Source organism: Sarcophilus harrisii, chromosome 4, assembly GCF_902635505.1.
Source record: "Sarcophilus harrisii chromosome 4, mSarHar1.11, whole genome shotgun sequence".
NCBI classification, from domain to species: domain Eukaryota; kingdom Metazoa; phylum Chordata; class Mammalia; order Dasyuromorphia; family Dasyuridae; genus Sarcophilus; species Sarcophilus harrisii.
Genome location: NC_045429.1, coordinates 203,018,713 through 203,036,470, shown reverse-complemented (window position 1 = coordinate 203,036,470; position 17,758 = coordinate 203,018,713). Strand labels below are relative to the sequence as shown.

General features: G+C 34.5%; 1 protein-coding gene across 1 annotated transcript in view; it reads right to left on the bottom strand.

Annotated features, from left to right (window-relative positions):
* Window positions 1-11,762: 11,762 nt before the first annotated feature.
* The window catches only part of SIM1 (SIM bHLH transcription factor 1), a 77,762-nt gene continuing 71,766 nt past the window's right edge, over window positions 11,763-17,758 (bottom strand). The window contains exon 11 of the mRNA XM_003769314.2: window positions 11,763-17,367. Coding sequence (XP_003769362.1) covers window positions 16,637-17,367 — 731 coding nt within the window. The 3' untranslated portion in view covers window positions 11,763-16,636. The remainder of the gene's footprint in view (window positions 17,368-17,758) is intronic.

Below are 17,758 nucleotides of genomic sequence, written 5' to 3'. Positions count from 1 at the left end.
AAAAAAAACCCAGCTTTTTGTCACTAATACTCTCCTGGTGATACTGTATGACTACAAATCACAGAATATCACGGTCTATGAAAAAGCAAAATTACAGATCACCTAAAGAGCTGTGGAGAATAGAGGTGGGTGAAAGATGTTGGAACATTTTACCAATGATTAACAGCATGCAAGAAGTAATGGGAAAAGATATCATGAAGGAGATAGTCATTTTTTCAATAATGTCTGACTCTTCATGACCCTATTTGGGATTTTCTTGACAAAGATACTGGAGTAATTCACCATATCCTTTTCCAAATTAATTTTTACAGATGAGGAAAGTAAGGAAAACAGGGTTAAGTAATTTGCCCAAGATCACACAGCTAATAAGGACTGAGATCAGATTTGAACTCAGGAAGAAGAGTCTTTGTGCTTCTAGGCCCAGCACTCTATCCACTGTATCACCTAGCTACCCTATAATCAGATAGGTGATTAGAATTTACATAAATCAATCACATAGTAAAAGCATGGAATAACAGATGGACAATCCATGTGTTTCATGTGTGTTATGTTAATGGACTTAGAAAAAAGGTTACTCCTAACACATTGTGGGCAGGAGGGAGAGACTTCCCCATGTGGAGGACCCCCCTTATGGTATTGTAAAAAGAATGTTACACCTGGAGTCAAAGGTTCTGGGTTCAAGTCACAAATCTGATGGTTACTACATGCTCGACTTTTTTTTTTTTTTTTTTTTTTTTTGCTAGTTGCTAGGCCCTAGTTACTAAATCTGTGAAATGAAGGGCTAAATATAAATGAGTGCCTGCAGTGCCTAGAAGCCCTAGACCTATGGCCTTCTGGAATGGATGAGCATTCTTCTTAGAGAGAAAATTCCCATCAATAAGATTATAGATACCTCAAAGTATTTAAGAAACCTAAGACATCATTCTGAATTTAGTAGTTCTCGATTAATTTTGCTGATTCAATATCTTAAAAGCAGTGGTTATAGAGAAATATTCATATAAGTAGGAGCATTTACCACAAATAAAGACACATTCGTGCCCTCAATCTCAAATGTTTTTACCTTAAGTGAAATCTTTCCATTCTATGATTAAAGGAGTAACCCAATAAAATTTTGAAGCCTTCCCTACAAAATCATATTGGGAGCTTGCTATTCCAAATTGACCCTTAGACAAAGGCTCTGTTCACTGAGGAAATCTCAATAGACTGACAACCCTTCCTTAAAGAAGTATCAGAACAGAATAAAAATAAGGCTAGTAAAGCCTACTAAAGGTGGAAGAGGAGAAAAACACCATTCTTCACCATTCCTCTGTGAAAACCCCTTGCCCATCACTTGTCCAAAGGTACTTCTAGCCTCTGACTCCAAAATCATATCAATAGAATTAACTGCTGGTAAATTTCTGTTTCTTCTCTTGCCCTCAGAGCAATATAATTTATGGTAAGCTGCAGATGCTAAATTATTGGAATCCCCATTCGGTTGTTCCTCATTTACATGGTCTGTGGCAAATAAAAAGATAAGTACAATCCATATTGCAAATGCATCAGACCATGATAAATTTGTAGCTGTTCTTCCCCTGGTTCTCCTTTACCTCATGGAATTTATATTGCCATCATAATAATGTCAGATCTACCCTATGAATATCTTCTTGCTAATTATACTTGGATTTTTAAACAGTGCCCATTTATGAAGACAGTATTATGGTATTCTTGATTGCACCCTAAATAATTCTGTAAACATAAAACATGCTGAATAATATTGAAATTGAAGTAAAGTATGACAATAAAAATTAGCTATTTGCATAGATTCCAATATTCTTTTTTCCCCTAAAGATGTGTTTAAAGGTATGCTACAATGTCTATGTGTTTTAAAGGTAGTAAACTAAAATACCCAGTAGCTGAATTGTATTAAGTCTAACCTCCAAAAGAAAAATCAAAGCCTTTTTAGATAGAAGAATGAAAATATCCAGATCTGGAAAACATCATAGCAAAGATTTAAATCTTGAATCTGCCTTAGGAGTCTAGAATCCATGTGTTTCTAACATTTAAAGGCAATCATGTAGAAAGGAATGAGAGATAACTTACAAACATAGGCTTCTACCTTTCGCAACAAATAAAATAATAGCACAAAGTACTTTTGTTATAATATCTCTATGAGGTAGGTAGTGCAAGAATTGTCTTTCCCATTTTACAGATGGGGAAACTGATGCTTAAAAAGTTCATGATATTTCCAGGGTCACACAGCTACTAAGGGTTGGAGCAAGGGCTTGAACAGATCTCTACTAAGTCTGAAGATATAGATAAAATACCTATAGTTTGCCTGATACGTACAAATGGATCATACAGAATCTTGAGAAGAGATGGATTATCTTGAATCTAAGGTCTGCTCCAACTATGTATTGATTTAAATGCTATTAACACTGTAATGTAAGTGATTAAAACATCAAGCATTAGAATAGGGATTATTAACTTTTTGTGTATATCATAGACCTTTTTGGAAGTCTGGTAAAGCTTATGAATCCCTTCTCAAAATGATATTTCAAATTCATGAATTAAAATATATAGGATTTACAAAGAAAACCAATTACTACTGATCCTTCCATCTCTGTGACCATCTCTATCTCTATCTCCACTGGAGGATCCATGGTTTTACTGCTATGAAATTCAATTCATTCAGGCTCCCTAAAAACCAATTTCCTCACATGTAAAATAAAAGCTTTACACTAGACAGCTTCTGAGCTCCCTTCTATATCTTGATCTATGATACTGCAATCTTCTAGAACTGGGCTCTAAGTATCAATACTGGGATATATTGTCCAAATAGACCAAACTTTAACCTCTAAGTGTATCTAATACATGAAAAAATGGATTTTCAAACCAGACAAATGAATAACAAGGAAGAAATAATCACACACAAGCACAGAATGCCAGAGTAAAAAGGACCTGACTTTTTTATTTAGTGGCTTCAACAGCTCCTAAGTATTTGCTTACAGTCTCTAGGCAAATGGTTATTCCAATCCATGTGGTCTATCCAAGGCTATTAGTCTCATTCTTGAACTACAGTTTTGAATTAGCTGCTGCTTTGACAGTTTAAATTGGATATCTCATGGGTACCTCAAACTGAATTTTTCCAAAATAGAACTCACTATCTTTCCTCCAAAACACATCCTTTTTCTTAATTTCCCTATTTATGTTGAGGATGCCATCATCCTCCTACTCACTCAGGTTCATGACTTCAGTCACCCTCAACTTCTCTCTCTTATTCATCCCATATATATCCAATGTATTGCAAATAGTGTCATTTCCACTTTTGATTATGTACTTTAATATTCACTTGTAGAGAGGAATGAGAGAGAACCTATTCAGGCTTTCATCATGTCTCATTTAGAGTATTGCAATAACTGAAATTGGTTTCTCTGTCCTATAATTCTCTAAATTCCCAACTATTCTCTATATAGCTACAAAACGATTTTTCTAATGCTCAAGTCTGACTATGTAACTTCCATTTTCAATAAGCCCCCATGGATTCCTTATTAACTCTAAGATCAAATGTAAAATCTATTATTTAGTGCTTAAAACCCACCACAATCTAGTCACAATACCATTATTCAATGTTTCTTTTCATATATTTTAAGCCCAGCTAAAATGGAATTCTCATCATTCTTCATACTTATTTCCATATCTTTTCATTTGACTTATGATTCCATCCTCCATTCCTGTAATGCATTCCCTTCTCCCCTTCTCTGTCCTCTTAGAATATCTTATCTTTCTCAATTACCAGGTACCACTTTCTGTGTGAGCTCTTACTTGCTTTCCCCAGGGGCTAGAGTCCTCCACCATAACCATTTTGTATAGACAGACTAGTCAGTGATGGTTGAGTTCCTCAATCACATATTCCCTGCCTGGTACCAATTCAACCTGTGGAATTATGGAAGCTGATTTGAACCATGATGTTTCTGGGTTAATAATATATGATTATTAAAAGTCTCTAATTAGAAGGACTGATAACTCAGAAAAGGCTGAGCTGAAATTGAGTGCAAATACAAAAGATTCAAACAACCAATCTCTCAGTTTCTTTAGCTTTCAAAAGAAGATAGCTCTGCTGTGACCCATGAAGTTCAGAAGAGAAAATGCCCCCCATCCCCAACATTGGATACACTCACAATATAATTATGTTTACAAAAGGTAATAAATGCATACATTTATAGCACCCCTACATACCAATCTACTTATAACCACTATCAAAAGCCTCCTGAATTATGAGACACAAATCATATAGAAAAGCATTTAACTTGAATTCAAAAAAGGCCTGAGTTTAGGGGTATGCTGATAAATATCAAACTGGATCTTCAGAAAAAAATGTAAACAAAATATTTTAAAATTTAATCTGCATAATTCACATTTTCTCCATTACTTCCTTACTTCTTGACAATCAAGGAAACATTAACTCATATCCTGAATTGTAATGTTTGCCAATTTCTGAGATGTAAATACTTACACTGATTATTAAACAACTGATTCTTCTAAGCTGAACTAATGCCAACATACCCCTAACGGAGTTCAGCTTTTAGGAATTGTGTGATCCTAGGCAAATCATCTCCCTTCTCTGCTCTGATCATTCATAAGATCATGGCTTAGAACTGAAAGCAACTTTAGAGGTTACCTAAACCACTTATTTTACAAATGAGGACACTGAGGCCCAGGGAGGTTATGTGATTTTTCCCAAATTAAGTGTAGTATATAGTAAACACAAAGTGCATGAGTCTGAATCCTACTTACTAACTATATAACCCTGAGCAAGTTATTTCACCTCTCTCAGGCTTAATTTCCTTATCTAAAAAATGAGAATTATCATCATAGTTCCTACCTCCCAGGATTATTATTATAATCAAATGAATTAATATATGTGAAGCATCATACACACCTTTAAAGGTAAAATAAATGTAAGGTGATAGCAATCATAGCAATAAGAAGTGGAAATGTTAGGATCTGAGCCCAGGGCCTCTAACTGAACAAAGGGCTATTTTTTGCACACTGCACTTATATATAAAATGAAGAGGCTGCTCTGTATCACAGGTTCCTAACCTGGAATCCACAGACCCATTAATTTGGACAGGAGAAAATTGCATTTTAATTTTTTTTTTTTTACCAATCTCTAATTTTAGTATTTAACATTTCCCTCAATTACTTAGGAACTTCATTCTATCTAAGGATTCTATAGGCCTTCCAATAATGTCAAAGGGGTCCACGACACAAGAAAGATTAAGAATTCCTGAGCAAAATGATCTCTGAGATTGCAGATGTACCAACACCTTGCAACAGGGCTCAAGTCTTAGCATCCATTTTACTGGCCAATGAAATTGAGAAGAGAAGGGAGTTGAACTCAGAACAGCACAAAAGTGAAGCTAGTTTGTTTGAATGAACAATATCAAATGCAGTGGCACAGAATTAATAAGGGTAATAACTCTGCATGCTGGCATTCTTATAATACAACTTTCCCACTTTGGTATACAAAAAAAATAATAATGGATTTCCTTATAATTTAAATAAAAAGTTGAAATGGTATAAAAATGAGAAGCTAATAACTTTATTCAAAACTGGTTGTATTTTGTTGTTGTTTGTTTTGTTTCGTTCATTGTTGTTTAGTCAGGGTCATCTCCATCTTAATTCATTATAATTAAATGGTCTGATAACTTCTGTATGAAGAAACTGAAAACTGAAGAAGTATATCTGCAATTCAATCTGCTCCAGAACACAAGTGCAAATGAGATGTCATGTCTAACAAAAGGAAAATGATATGTATCACTTAGTCAGCTGGAAATATCAGTATTTGTTTCATGAGCCTTTTTCCAACCAATTAAAGGTTTTTCAATAGGACTGGCTCTGAAGTGGTTGTGTAGATTTTAGGGTGGACCTTATTCTGTTTATGTGTTTATTTGTTAAATCTACAAAAGATATACTAATCTTCTCATCTTTCACACATATTTCTCCCAGGGAGAAAGGAGAGGGGAGGAAATCGCCTTTCGATTCATTGTATCCAATCTACCACTAGAATGTATTCATTTCTAGTCGAATGCTCCCCTTTCCATCTCCTCCCTCTGTGCCCAAATCACAGGGATACTTTCTCAATGTATGCTTAGCCACCAGCTACAAGAAGTCACTTAAGTAAACACGGAGCACCTTCCTGAAAGCAATTGCATGGTCTGAATACCAGTAACTGACACTTCTCTTCGGTGACCCTCTCAGGTCTCACAAATGGTCTTTTCGGATTCCTCATCTTGATGTATTGATTTCAATCAGCAGCTTTTCCTAAGAGCATCATTTCAAAAATAGCCTGTCACAATTTCTACTGTCTAGCCAAAGTTTCATCATGGACTTTTGTGTTCCTATTTGAAACCATTCGGCTTGATGACATGAGAGGATTTGATTGAGGCATCGATTCCGACTCATGCATAGCCAGTCCTATTTACTCTTCTGTGTATGAGTAAACATTTGTGTTTCCTTTGTGATGCAAGGTTTCCTTTTCAAACAGCCAGATCATTTTTTTCTGTTGTAACAATAAAGTTCCACAATTAAAACTGTTGTCATCACAAAATAGTTTAAGTGTGATATAGACAAAGCAAACTTAATACATCTAAGTATTTCCCTTTAGGGAGTTTATAATCAAAGAAATGGTCTGTGTGCAGACCAGAAAAAAGATTTTAGATTTAGAGCTGGAAGGAGCTCGAGAAATCATTAAGTCCAACTCTCTTATTTACAGATAAATAAACTGAGGCCCAGATCGTTGAAGTAATTTGTCTAAGGTCACAAAAGTAGTAAGTGGCAGAACTAAAATTTGGTCCCACTTAGGGTAGGGTGCATGGGGGAAAATAATTTAAAACAAATGGGGAAAGTACATGTGTTTTTAAAAGCAGAGTATATTACAAACACCAAAATCCGATGTCATTAAAGAAAAATGTTTCCAAATAAGCTATCTAATAAATGAAAGGACTTACATAAAAAACTTTCATGCTCTTGAAACCACAAGATATTCCAAAAGTCTTAGTGCATGTTTAAGCTTTAATTACTTCAGAAATATAAATGTTACAAACTTACAAGGAACAAAATTTTTAAGGTCTATTTAAAATTTTGAAATATTCATATGTTTCTTATTAAACTTCAATGTAATCCACCACCTAGTGCTATGTATTTTTTAAGACAAATTTTGAACTTTGTAAAAATTTTCTCCAGCTGCTACTCAGTGACCGAAAGAACTTTATTTGTAATCATAGACTTAAAACAATCTTAAAAACAAGGTTGTGATGCACATACAAACAGTCTTTGACAAGACTCTATAAGAAAAAAAAATCTGATGGAGGTGGCTGAAATGGTTGAGCAAAAAGACCTTCCCTACTGAAAGCATTATCCAGAAACTGTCACAATGTGTAATGATAGGGTACTCTATCTTATTAAATTAAAATTTTATTCTCCAAAATTTATAAAATTAAATACATGTAAAAGAAATCTAATTAACTAAACTTTCAATTTTTTTGTAAATTTGTAGCATTTGTACTTCTGAAGCTATTAAAGCTTAACAGTGCACTAAGAATTTTGGGACATCTGTAAATGTGATGAAAAAACATCTAATGTCTTCCCTTACCCCTCCCTTCCAAAATAAAACAAAACACTTGGCTGATGTTTCTTTCTTGTTAAGTTACCTAATTGCAAGTATGAATAAGAATCTGTTCCTTCTCTTTCTAATTGAAAAAGAGATTTAGTCTGATACTGCTAACTAATCACTCTCAGTCTTTAAGTAATGGGCTATCTAACTAAGCAAAGGGCTGAAAATTGAGAATTATAGCTATGTCATCTAAAGGACCTCAATTATACTACACATGATTTCTTTTCTACATTAGTCATTCTTAAGTGAACCCTGGAGACTTTATCCATAAAAAGATGCTTCAGGATTCAGCTTTAATTTTTTTTTTTTAAATTAAACAAAGCTATCAGGAAATCCTCACCAGAAACTCAGAATGATTTCCTTATGGCTAGAGGGAATTTGCCAAGATTCTCTTTAAGGTTTACTTTAGATAGAGCTCAAGTAAGGCTCCCATATGGAATTACTCCATGCACAGGAGCCTGACCTAGAGCAAAATCTGAACAAAGCAAAGATTTTGTCAACTTCCAAACCAGTGACTGTTTTGCATTTCTCTTACACTGGATCTAATTCCATCAGTAAATACTGCACATATTAGGTTATAAAGCATAATTATGAAAAGGCTAAGCCACACTAAATAAGGTCAACTATTCTGATGACACACAATGAAACAAAACTTCAGGGAAGTGTCCTGGCCTCCTTTGCAATTTCTCAGTTGGCTGGCACCTGCAAGTTTGCATCTTTCCTGCTGTAACTAGAAAGATTGATCACAGGAAGCCCAAGCTACTTACTAAAAGAATGTCTCATAAGAATCCATCTGGTTTGGGGGGTGGGGGAACAGAAGAGAGGGGGAAGAGTGGTGATGATGGTTCCATGTGATAACCAACCTAATGAGCTTCAGTAAGTTTCTGTTCAAATGAGGAAAACTGAAGAATTAGAAGTGTTCTATCTTAAATCATTTGTCATCTTTACAGCTGCAGAACGGCTACTGCATCTCACTCAAAAAATGCAGCCATTCTTAGAATATTACAAAATATGTAGAGTTGAAATTATTTTTTTCTTTCTCAAAAAATTTGATGGATACATCCTCCAGCCTCTTATAGAAATAAAACATTTCATGAGCATCTTAATGGGAAATTATTTTAGGCTTTCGTAGATAGACTTGAAATGTTAAATAGAAAGTCTGTTAGCATTATTATTGTTGTTTAAAATAGCTGAACTTATTAAAATAGACAAACCCTCAAACAAATCAAAACAATATAAGAATTAGCAAGAATCCTAACTAAACTGTCTTCTTTGTGTGAATTCAAGTTTCCATTAAAAGAAAAGAAATTTTGTGCTACAACAAGGCAGGAAAAAGGAATAAATCCTTATGAGGTCATATGAGCTTAAGTCCTCCTCCTAGATTTTGTCCACCTGGTCTAAAACAGTGATGTTGTATTTTGCATAATAGAGAAAAATCACCCTCACCCCCACCACAAACCTCACCTCTTCTGCAAATATATATCCCATGGCCTATTCAACAAAACATCCAGATTGATGTATCTTTCCAGTGAACTGACTGGGTCAATCAAAACAATTTAAACAACTGACTAATTTTGCTCATGTATACACTATTGGATTTTAATAAAAAGAATTTATTCCTTTTGAGCACTTAAGGAAAAATCAAGCATGAGACTATATTTAGCTGCCAATAAAGAAAAAAGTTATTAGATGAAACTATTTTCAACAAAATAGAAGTGAAAATCATTGTGGCTTTATTTCTAAACCAAGATTCTTGGATGGCAAACCCCTAAGATAAAGCACTTTTCAAGAATTATAGTGAAATAGTGGCCAATAAGCCAACACTGGCTACCCTTCTGTGACATACTTAATGGGATTTGTAAAATTGCTTTATGGAAGGCACACAAACCTGCCTTCAATTCTTATAACACTATGTGAATCTCTCCCAAGAGCCAAAGTGTGGATCCTGGCTGATAGTTTCTGGGGCAAATGGAATATGTGAGAAAACCCCAGGGAAAACTCACATTGGATATGTTCAAAAGGAGGTGTCAAGAAGAGCAGGAAAACTGTTTGGTAATATCCTTAGTTCTACATAGAAAAAGTAATTTAATTTCCTAAAGCAAAATTATTATAATACAATTTTTTTGTTGAGTCGTGTGCCCAATACTATAGATTTGTCTTTTAAGAAATAAATATTTCTATTTGAGGCAATATGATATGATAAAGTATTGGATTTGGATTTAAGAAGACCTGGGTTTATATCTTACCAGCTAGCTTTGTGACCATAGACAAGTTATCTCCTTTGCGTATATTCCCCCAGCTGTAAAGTAGGGATGGGGATGTCTGCAGAACCTGCCTCACAGAATTTTTGTGAGACTCAATGTGATAAATGTATGGAAATTGCTTTGAAAATTCTAAAATTCTATATGTTAGTAATGATTATTCAAAAGACTCATGAATCCAGACAAAAAATGCATATTGGTAACTATATTTTAAACCAAAAAAATCTTCACATAATAAATACATTTTATGCACATTAACTTCAAATTTACTTCAGAAAGCTATTTACAATATAAATAATTATAAACTGGAACATTCTGTAAGATATTGTTGACGTTGCTAAATTTTCTCTACGTTACATTCCAAAGTAAAACCTCCAGCCACAGGTGTTTTGCCACAGTGTCACTAGAAACTATATACTGCAAGGTATGGCAATGGAAATATCAGGGATCACTTTCTTTCTTTAACAATATAATCATTACTTCTTCTTCTGTTTCTTTTTCTTTTTCTTTCTTTCTTCTTTCTTTCCTTCCTTCTCCCTCTTTTTCTTGATTTCTTCCTTTCTTTTTAAATGCCGGTCCAAAAGCAAGCCTGGAAAAATCATATTTTTGAAGTGGATCTTCATATGCTTCATATACTGAAATGTTTCCCTTTTGAAAAAAAAAATTAATGTTACAGTAACACTAATTTTCCAGGCAGATTTCATTTCCTTTGCCACATAAACACAATGGAATTTGTCATGTAACAAATTCATATGCAATTGTTATTTTCAAATTACAGATTAGGTTAGATGACCACTTACATTCGATTCTATGGTTCTGGGTCCCAAATCTGTTAATTAAGACAAACTACCTCACAGGTTTCTGAAAGCAAATTCTTCTTAGATTGTTCCATTCAAGCAATTTAAAAAATCATACAAATTTGGATAGAATTCCTCAAACAATTTAGGAATTCTAAATTTTCCTGTGTCTTGTCAGTTTGTCAAGGAGCATGGAAGATAATTATCTTTGTTTTTATTTATATTTCTTGAATATTTGCTAACATTTCCATATGGCATCATGCTGCAGGAACTCTAAAGTTCTCATTTGGAAATAAGCATGTCTTCCCCTCTTGGAGCCAAGCATTATCTGTACAATCTTGCACACAAAAAATGAGCACCACATTGAAAATGCCCCCTCCTGCAAAATATAAATTCTTCATACAGACAGAACTCATCTGTCATAAATGTATTATATACCATGATGGTGATTTGCTTTCTGAATATAAACCAAGTATTTCAAAGAGTTAGCTTACCTGAACTCAAGTCTCTAATCACAAAAATTGACACATTGAATTTTGGATAATTCTATCTATTCTTTAGAACATTTTGGAATTTTACATCTATTATTCATCTATTTAGAAAATAATATATATTTTTAGATATCCTGTTCCAGTAAAGGGGAGAGAGTGTTGTAAGTTTTTGAAATTAAAGTTCTTTAAATGCAAGAGAAACTAGACTAGATATATAAGCAATTCACCCATGTAAAATAAGTAAATCCAAAATAGCCATGTCTTTGATTTTCCAAATTCCTTAGACTAACTTAATGAGGCATTCTTCCAATACTTAATATTTAGTAAGCCTCTGTGTCATTTAAGGAATAACCCAAAGCTTTTGTTTATAGATATGACTTGGAAATTTAGAGAGACTTAATTCCTACTTTTGAGAAGGAGCATAGGCAAATATCTTCAGATACTTATTAGTTACATGACTCTGGGCAAGTCATTTAACCCTATTTGCCTCAGTTTTCTCATCTGTAAAATTAGCTGGAGAAGAAAATGGTAAACTACTCTAGTTTCTTTGCTAAGAAAATCCCAAATGGGGTCTTGGAGAGTTGGACACAACTGAAACAAATCAACAACAACAATAAAAACAAATATTCATAAAACTGAATGTTTAGATGTAGCCACTGTTTATTCTTTCTAATCCTCTTTGCCTTTGGAGCATAGACTTTGAACTAGAAGGGAACTTAACAGGTACTCTAATCCAATCTCCTATTTTACAAGTGAGGAAACTGACACTTAAAAAGGTTATTTGACCCAGGTTTTGAGAAAATATACTTTAAAATTATTATTGTTATAACGTAGTCATGGATATTTTTCTAGTCTTGTTTAGCAACAAGAATAACAAAATTCTGCCCAGTTTCAAAAAGCCCTTCTCCACAGGACTTGGCATACAGAAAGTACTTAATCAATGCATCTTATTTATTTCCTCATCTTACATACCATATAAAGCTCATTAGGCAAGTGAGACTTCTCCATACCAAAGCAATAGATGGAACAGGACAAAAAAGGGATTAAGAATATGGCCAAATGGTCTTATTCCCATTCCTACAAGTATTATCCAGAATTAATGGGGGAAAGTGCTATTTCTGGGATAACATTAATTGCAAAAAATGTATAATTCCATTTCATCTGCAGCATCACTTCAATAGGTATCATATTGTTTAGTGTCAAGCAACCATATACAGAAATAGAGGCATATTCCATTCAATGTGGTATATCAATCAACACATAGAGATGAAATCCTTCAGAGCCTCCCAAAGGAAAATGTAGGAGAGGAGAAGTATGTGACTACCCAACTGAACCTTTACACTGCCATTGTGCCGACCTCATTGTTATATGCCTGTGAAATCTGGACAGTTGTATCACTGCTATGCCAGAAAACTGAATCACTTCCATTTGAATTGTCTTAGGAAGATTCTGACGATCACCTAGCAGGATAAGATATCAGACATTGAAGCCTTTTCTCTAACTAAACTGCCAGGCATTCCAATTCTACTCAGAGAGCACAACTCTGTGGGCTGGACACATTATTTGAATGCCAAATGCACACTTGCCAAAAAGACTATTCTATGGAGAACTTACATAGGGCAAGTGTTCACAAGGTGGTCAAAAAAAGCAATGCAAGGACACTCTCAAGGTATCTCTTAAGAACTTCAGAATCAATTATGTGACATAGGAAATACTGATAAAGGATCACCCAGGATGGCGTGCCTCAACAGAAAAAGTGCTGTGTTCTATGATCAAAGAATTGAATTAGCCCACAAGAAACACAAAATATGCAAAATTAGAGAAGCTACTCCAAATGTTTGTGTGGAGTATTTGTGTCCAATCTGTGGCAGAGCATTCCAAGCTCATATTAGTCTGATCAGCCACAGTCAGACACACTGTAACTGGATTTTAAAATAGTGATCTCATTTTGGTCCTCTTGGAAAACAAAGGATGACAACAAGAGAAAAAAATCCATCCTGAAATGTCTGTCCTGGGTTAATGGTAAGGCTATTGTTATAAATTAGAAAAATAACAGAGAAACTTTCGATGCATCTTCCACATTCATTAACAAAGTGGTTCCTCCCACTCCCAAAGGAGAATTCCTTATATTACCTCAGCTATGCAAAGTTCTGGATTAAGTAAGAGAAATGGTCTTTAAAAAAAAAATGCTAAAGAGAAAGCTTTAGTATTATTGGCAGAAACATAAAATATAGTGCCTATTTATTATCCTAAGATAATATAGAAATTATGCTTCTTTGTGATTAGTGTTTTAAGATGCTGCCTTTTAAGTTCAATGCCATGGTTCTCAGCATTTAGCAAAAAGATGGAAAACAAAGATTACAATCCAAGAGCAGACAGAGCATAAATTTAACTTATCAAGCTATTGGAGCAATGTAGTTTCCATTTATATATAACACACAATGGGCACAGACAGCGTGTACACAGCATGGGAAACATATTTTTGTGATTAATGTATTAATGAGGACTAAAAATACAATTTACCACTCTGTACACTGCTTTAGGTTTCTGCCAGAGTGAAATACAGTGGGACTTGTTTAAGTCATTCTGATCTTGCCTTGTCATAATATGTTGCCAAGCACAATAACAATGTTGCATATTTTTACTCCACTTCTCTCAAATTATATTTTAATTTTATGTGAAAGGATTGTTACTAAAGAACTATTGATATCATTGGTATGTTAAATAGAACAAAGATGTGCTTAAAACTGAGCCAACTAGAATTTTAAACCAAGATATAACTTGGACAATCCTTGTCTTTCCCTAAACATGCTAGTCTTGTTTTTCTTACAAGTTTTATTTATTGAGGCTGCCTCTATCTGTAAATTTCATAGTTTACTTTTTCTATTTATTAACTAGTCTCCACATAAAAATTCCACCCAAATTCCTTTAGGGCCAGTCTTTCCTCTAGCATAAGTTCATTTTCCTTGGTTCTTATGTTTCAACTACTCTTTCTAGCATCTGTCTATGCCATATTCTGTAGAATTTGTACACATCAGTAAGGGCCCATCTGTACAAACTTCCTTTCTAAAGTAGGCAATATTCTCTAAGTATTTCAGTTCACCCATATCTTTGGCTCTTGAATTCTCAGTTTTGCTAAAACCATAGCACTTCCAAAATAACCTTTCCCTTACAAAACTACCAGAATGCCATTACAAGAATCCCAATGTGGTCACAGTTCTCCAAAAATTTCTTTTAATTTGTGATTCATAACTAAATTGGTATTGTTCAGAATTGTACTTGTAAACTAGGTATTGGAATTGTTTTAGATGTTACAATTGGTAACGAAAATCATTATTTATTCTGGCCTCTTTTTGTCTTTATAAGATACTAAGTGACCCAAAAAAAATATCTATCATGGATTTTAAAAGTATTTTACCATTGCTTTTACTTTTGACAGGCCAGTTCTCAATCTTCAGATCTTTCAAAATCACTACTGCCTATGGACAATTAATTAGGTGTACTTTGTTAAATATATATCCTAAATCCATTGAAAGTTCATGTTGTATTTTCTCTTAAAAGCTGTAGTTTAATTCCTCCAATGCCTAACATTCCCTAAAAAAGTCAAGAACTCTATGCTTGGTGAAAATGAACTATTTCCCTATGCCATCTATAACACTCTCCACAAATTTTTAAAATATATCTCATTAAACTTAGCTGGTATGCTTTCTGAGATCTAAATTTACTTTTCTTCTTTCTTCCCTTGTCAGATCCTGCTATATACATTTTAACTAGGTTTAAATACATGTGGAAATGGCTAATATACCTGGGAGATTCAAAGGGTCTGGTACAATTATAGGCCATTCATACTGCTATGTGAGTGGTACACTACCCAGAAATTAAATTCTTGCAATTCCCAAGGCATGGTGAACTAACCCAACAGAATCTTTCAATTAAATCCAATTTTCCTGAAATAATGAATCATTGGATTTTAGAAAAGCAAATGACCTTAGAGATAGGTTTTCTAATATAACTAACTTCTCCATTTTATAAATGACAAAATGAGAACCAAGAAGGATGGTTATGTGATCCACACAGGTTCACACAGCAGGTTAGTCAGTAATGGAACTTAGTTATTCTGACAAAGACTAGTACTATTCTTCAAGAGTCAAGTAATCTTTCTCACTCCCCCAACATGCCTCAAGAACCAATATTTGTCTTTAAAAATAACAAACAACAAATATTATAATATCTTGTCTATTCCTTCATTCAAAATATTACATATCAAACTCCTGTGCCTTATTCTAAGCTTTTGACTTCAACATTCTCTTGAAGCCAGATTATTTCTTTGTTGTACTGCCTTTCCATGTGTTTTAACATTTGCACAATCATATTTAGCAATGTTTTCAAACACTTCCAATCATTTCATGCAGTACCCCCCTTATTTTTCTTAATTACCTTTCACACTTCCTCTCTATCAGCCTTGTTTCCTGGTGGGTAGTTCTGTGGTTGTTTTTTCAAAAACCCTTAATGTGTTGATACTAATGGCACACACAGTCTGAACCTGAAATAGTCTGTTCTTGGAAATCTTTTCATTTATCTCTCTTTCTGGTCTCTTTTCTCCTCTGAATTTCTTTTAATTGAGTACCCTAAATTCTTGGTGCATGTTCCAATGTCTAATTGCTATTACTTAACACAGTCCCTTACATCTACATCAGTAATCACGTTCTTTTGTATGACTCAAAAGCACAATGAAAATTGCCATTTCCTGATTGCTTCTAATAGATACCATGTGAGAAATATGTCCAGTGCCATATCCAGAACCTTATCCCTAGTTCATTCCTATATCAAATGTATCAGAATGGCTAAGAGACCACAGGGGGGGAAAAAACCCTTCTCTGAGATCTTTCATTTTCTTCTTTAGGGAACAGCAACAACTTCTTCACATCATGAAGAAGCAATCACATGTTAGGGTTAAGAAAAATTACCCATTTTTGGCATGTGCATTTTATAGTCTACATTCCAGATTTTTGCATGTCAAAGGTGCATAGAGGTTTTGTGAGTAGCGATCTGTGCCCATGAAGCTCACTGGGTCTCCCCTCTGTGGCATTTCCAACTAGTACTTATACAATGTGCATATATTGCTCACTCGATCTACACTGGTATTTTCAACTCTTACTTTATCCATTCCGGCTCCCATAAATCATGGGGGCAACTTACAGGTTCACTTTAACTCCATTCACTGTAACCCTGAATGCTAGTGCATTTCTTATATTTTTTTTACAGTAACATTTGTCAGTTCATACCCAGTAGCTTCAGTAGCTTAGGTTATTCTCTCTAACATACTGTGGTATATTAAATGCTGGTAACAAAGGCATTAAAACATATATATGTTCCAACTATGTTTCAAAGATATATATCCTTAAAGCACATTTTTTAAAGAAAAAAAAAACATCAGCTCCCATTGGTTATTATTACAGATGTCCCTTTGTGTCCTTGTGCTGAGTCTTGCTGCATTCTTAAATGAGAAGTTACATCAAAGTGAGAGCCATTGCAGCCCAATGAATAGGTTCTAATCGCCTCACTGTCATACAAGTGCTCCAAGGCATACCCAGTTAATGTGTAAGCATGCTTATCAAAATACTGCCGGTGAGAACTGTAATAGTTTGGAGAAACTGCTGGATGATCTCCTACTGTCTGATGAGGGGACATGTCTGAATGGAGATAGTCTTTAGCTAATACCAAACTTGATTTAGAAATACGATCCGAGTTGGGACTGCTTATCCTAGACAAGGCTGTGGGGCTGCTGCCATAGTCATTTTCATGAGGGCTCATCATCTTCCCTTCTCTTTGTTGAAGGTGCTCACATGGGGAAGTGTTGGCAAGAGAAGGGCCATGGCAGACCTCTCCAGTCAGCTGCGGCTGCTGGTAGTTTGCAAAACAAAGGGAATGTTTTTTCCCTGCTCCATTAATGGCAGCCAGTTGGTCAGGAGGGGCTTTTCGGAGCTGCAATCTGTTCTCTTCCTCTTTAATCATCTGCTGGGTGGCTCTTATCAGAGTTTCAATTTTGCTGGGTTCATGGGGACTGCTCTGATATTGCTCAGCACGATAGCGGTCACCTGATTCACTGGCAGATCCCGGGTCTGGAGAACTGACCACACTATCTTCGTCCCAGTGACCTCTCCCTAGAGAAAGATCCATATATGAATTAAAAACTAAGCAGATTCTTAGGAAGGAAAAATGTGTAAAATATATATACATATATATATATATATAACATATTTCTAAAAGAAAAACAATTCATCAATCATTTTAAAGTCAGGCACAATGCAGAAATAGCAGAACAAATGACAAAAATTGTCACAAGAATTAGCTTCAAATCATACCTTTTATATTTACTATATGACTAAATTTAAACAAGATTCTTAAATTGTTTAGATCTCAATTTTTAAAAAAAAGTTGTATTGTAAAAGTTATATTGGATTTAATGGAATTAGGGGTTCCTTCAATCTCTATGTCTAGAGCATTTGATCAATTCTAAGTCCTCAAAAGCTCTTGAGTTCGATAATAATATGG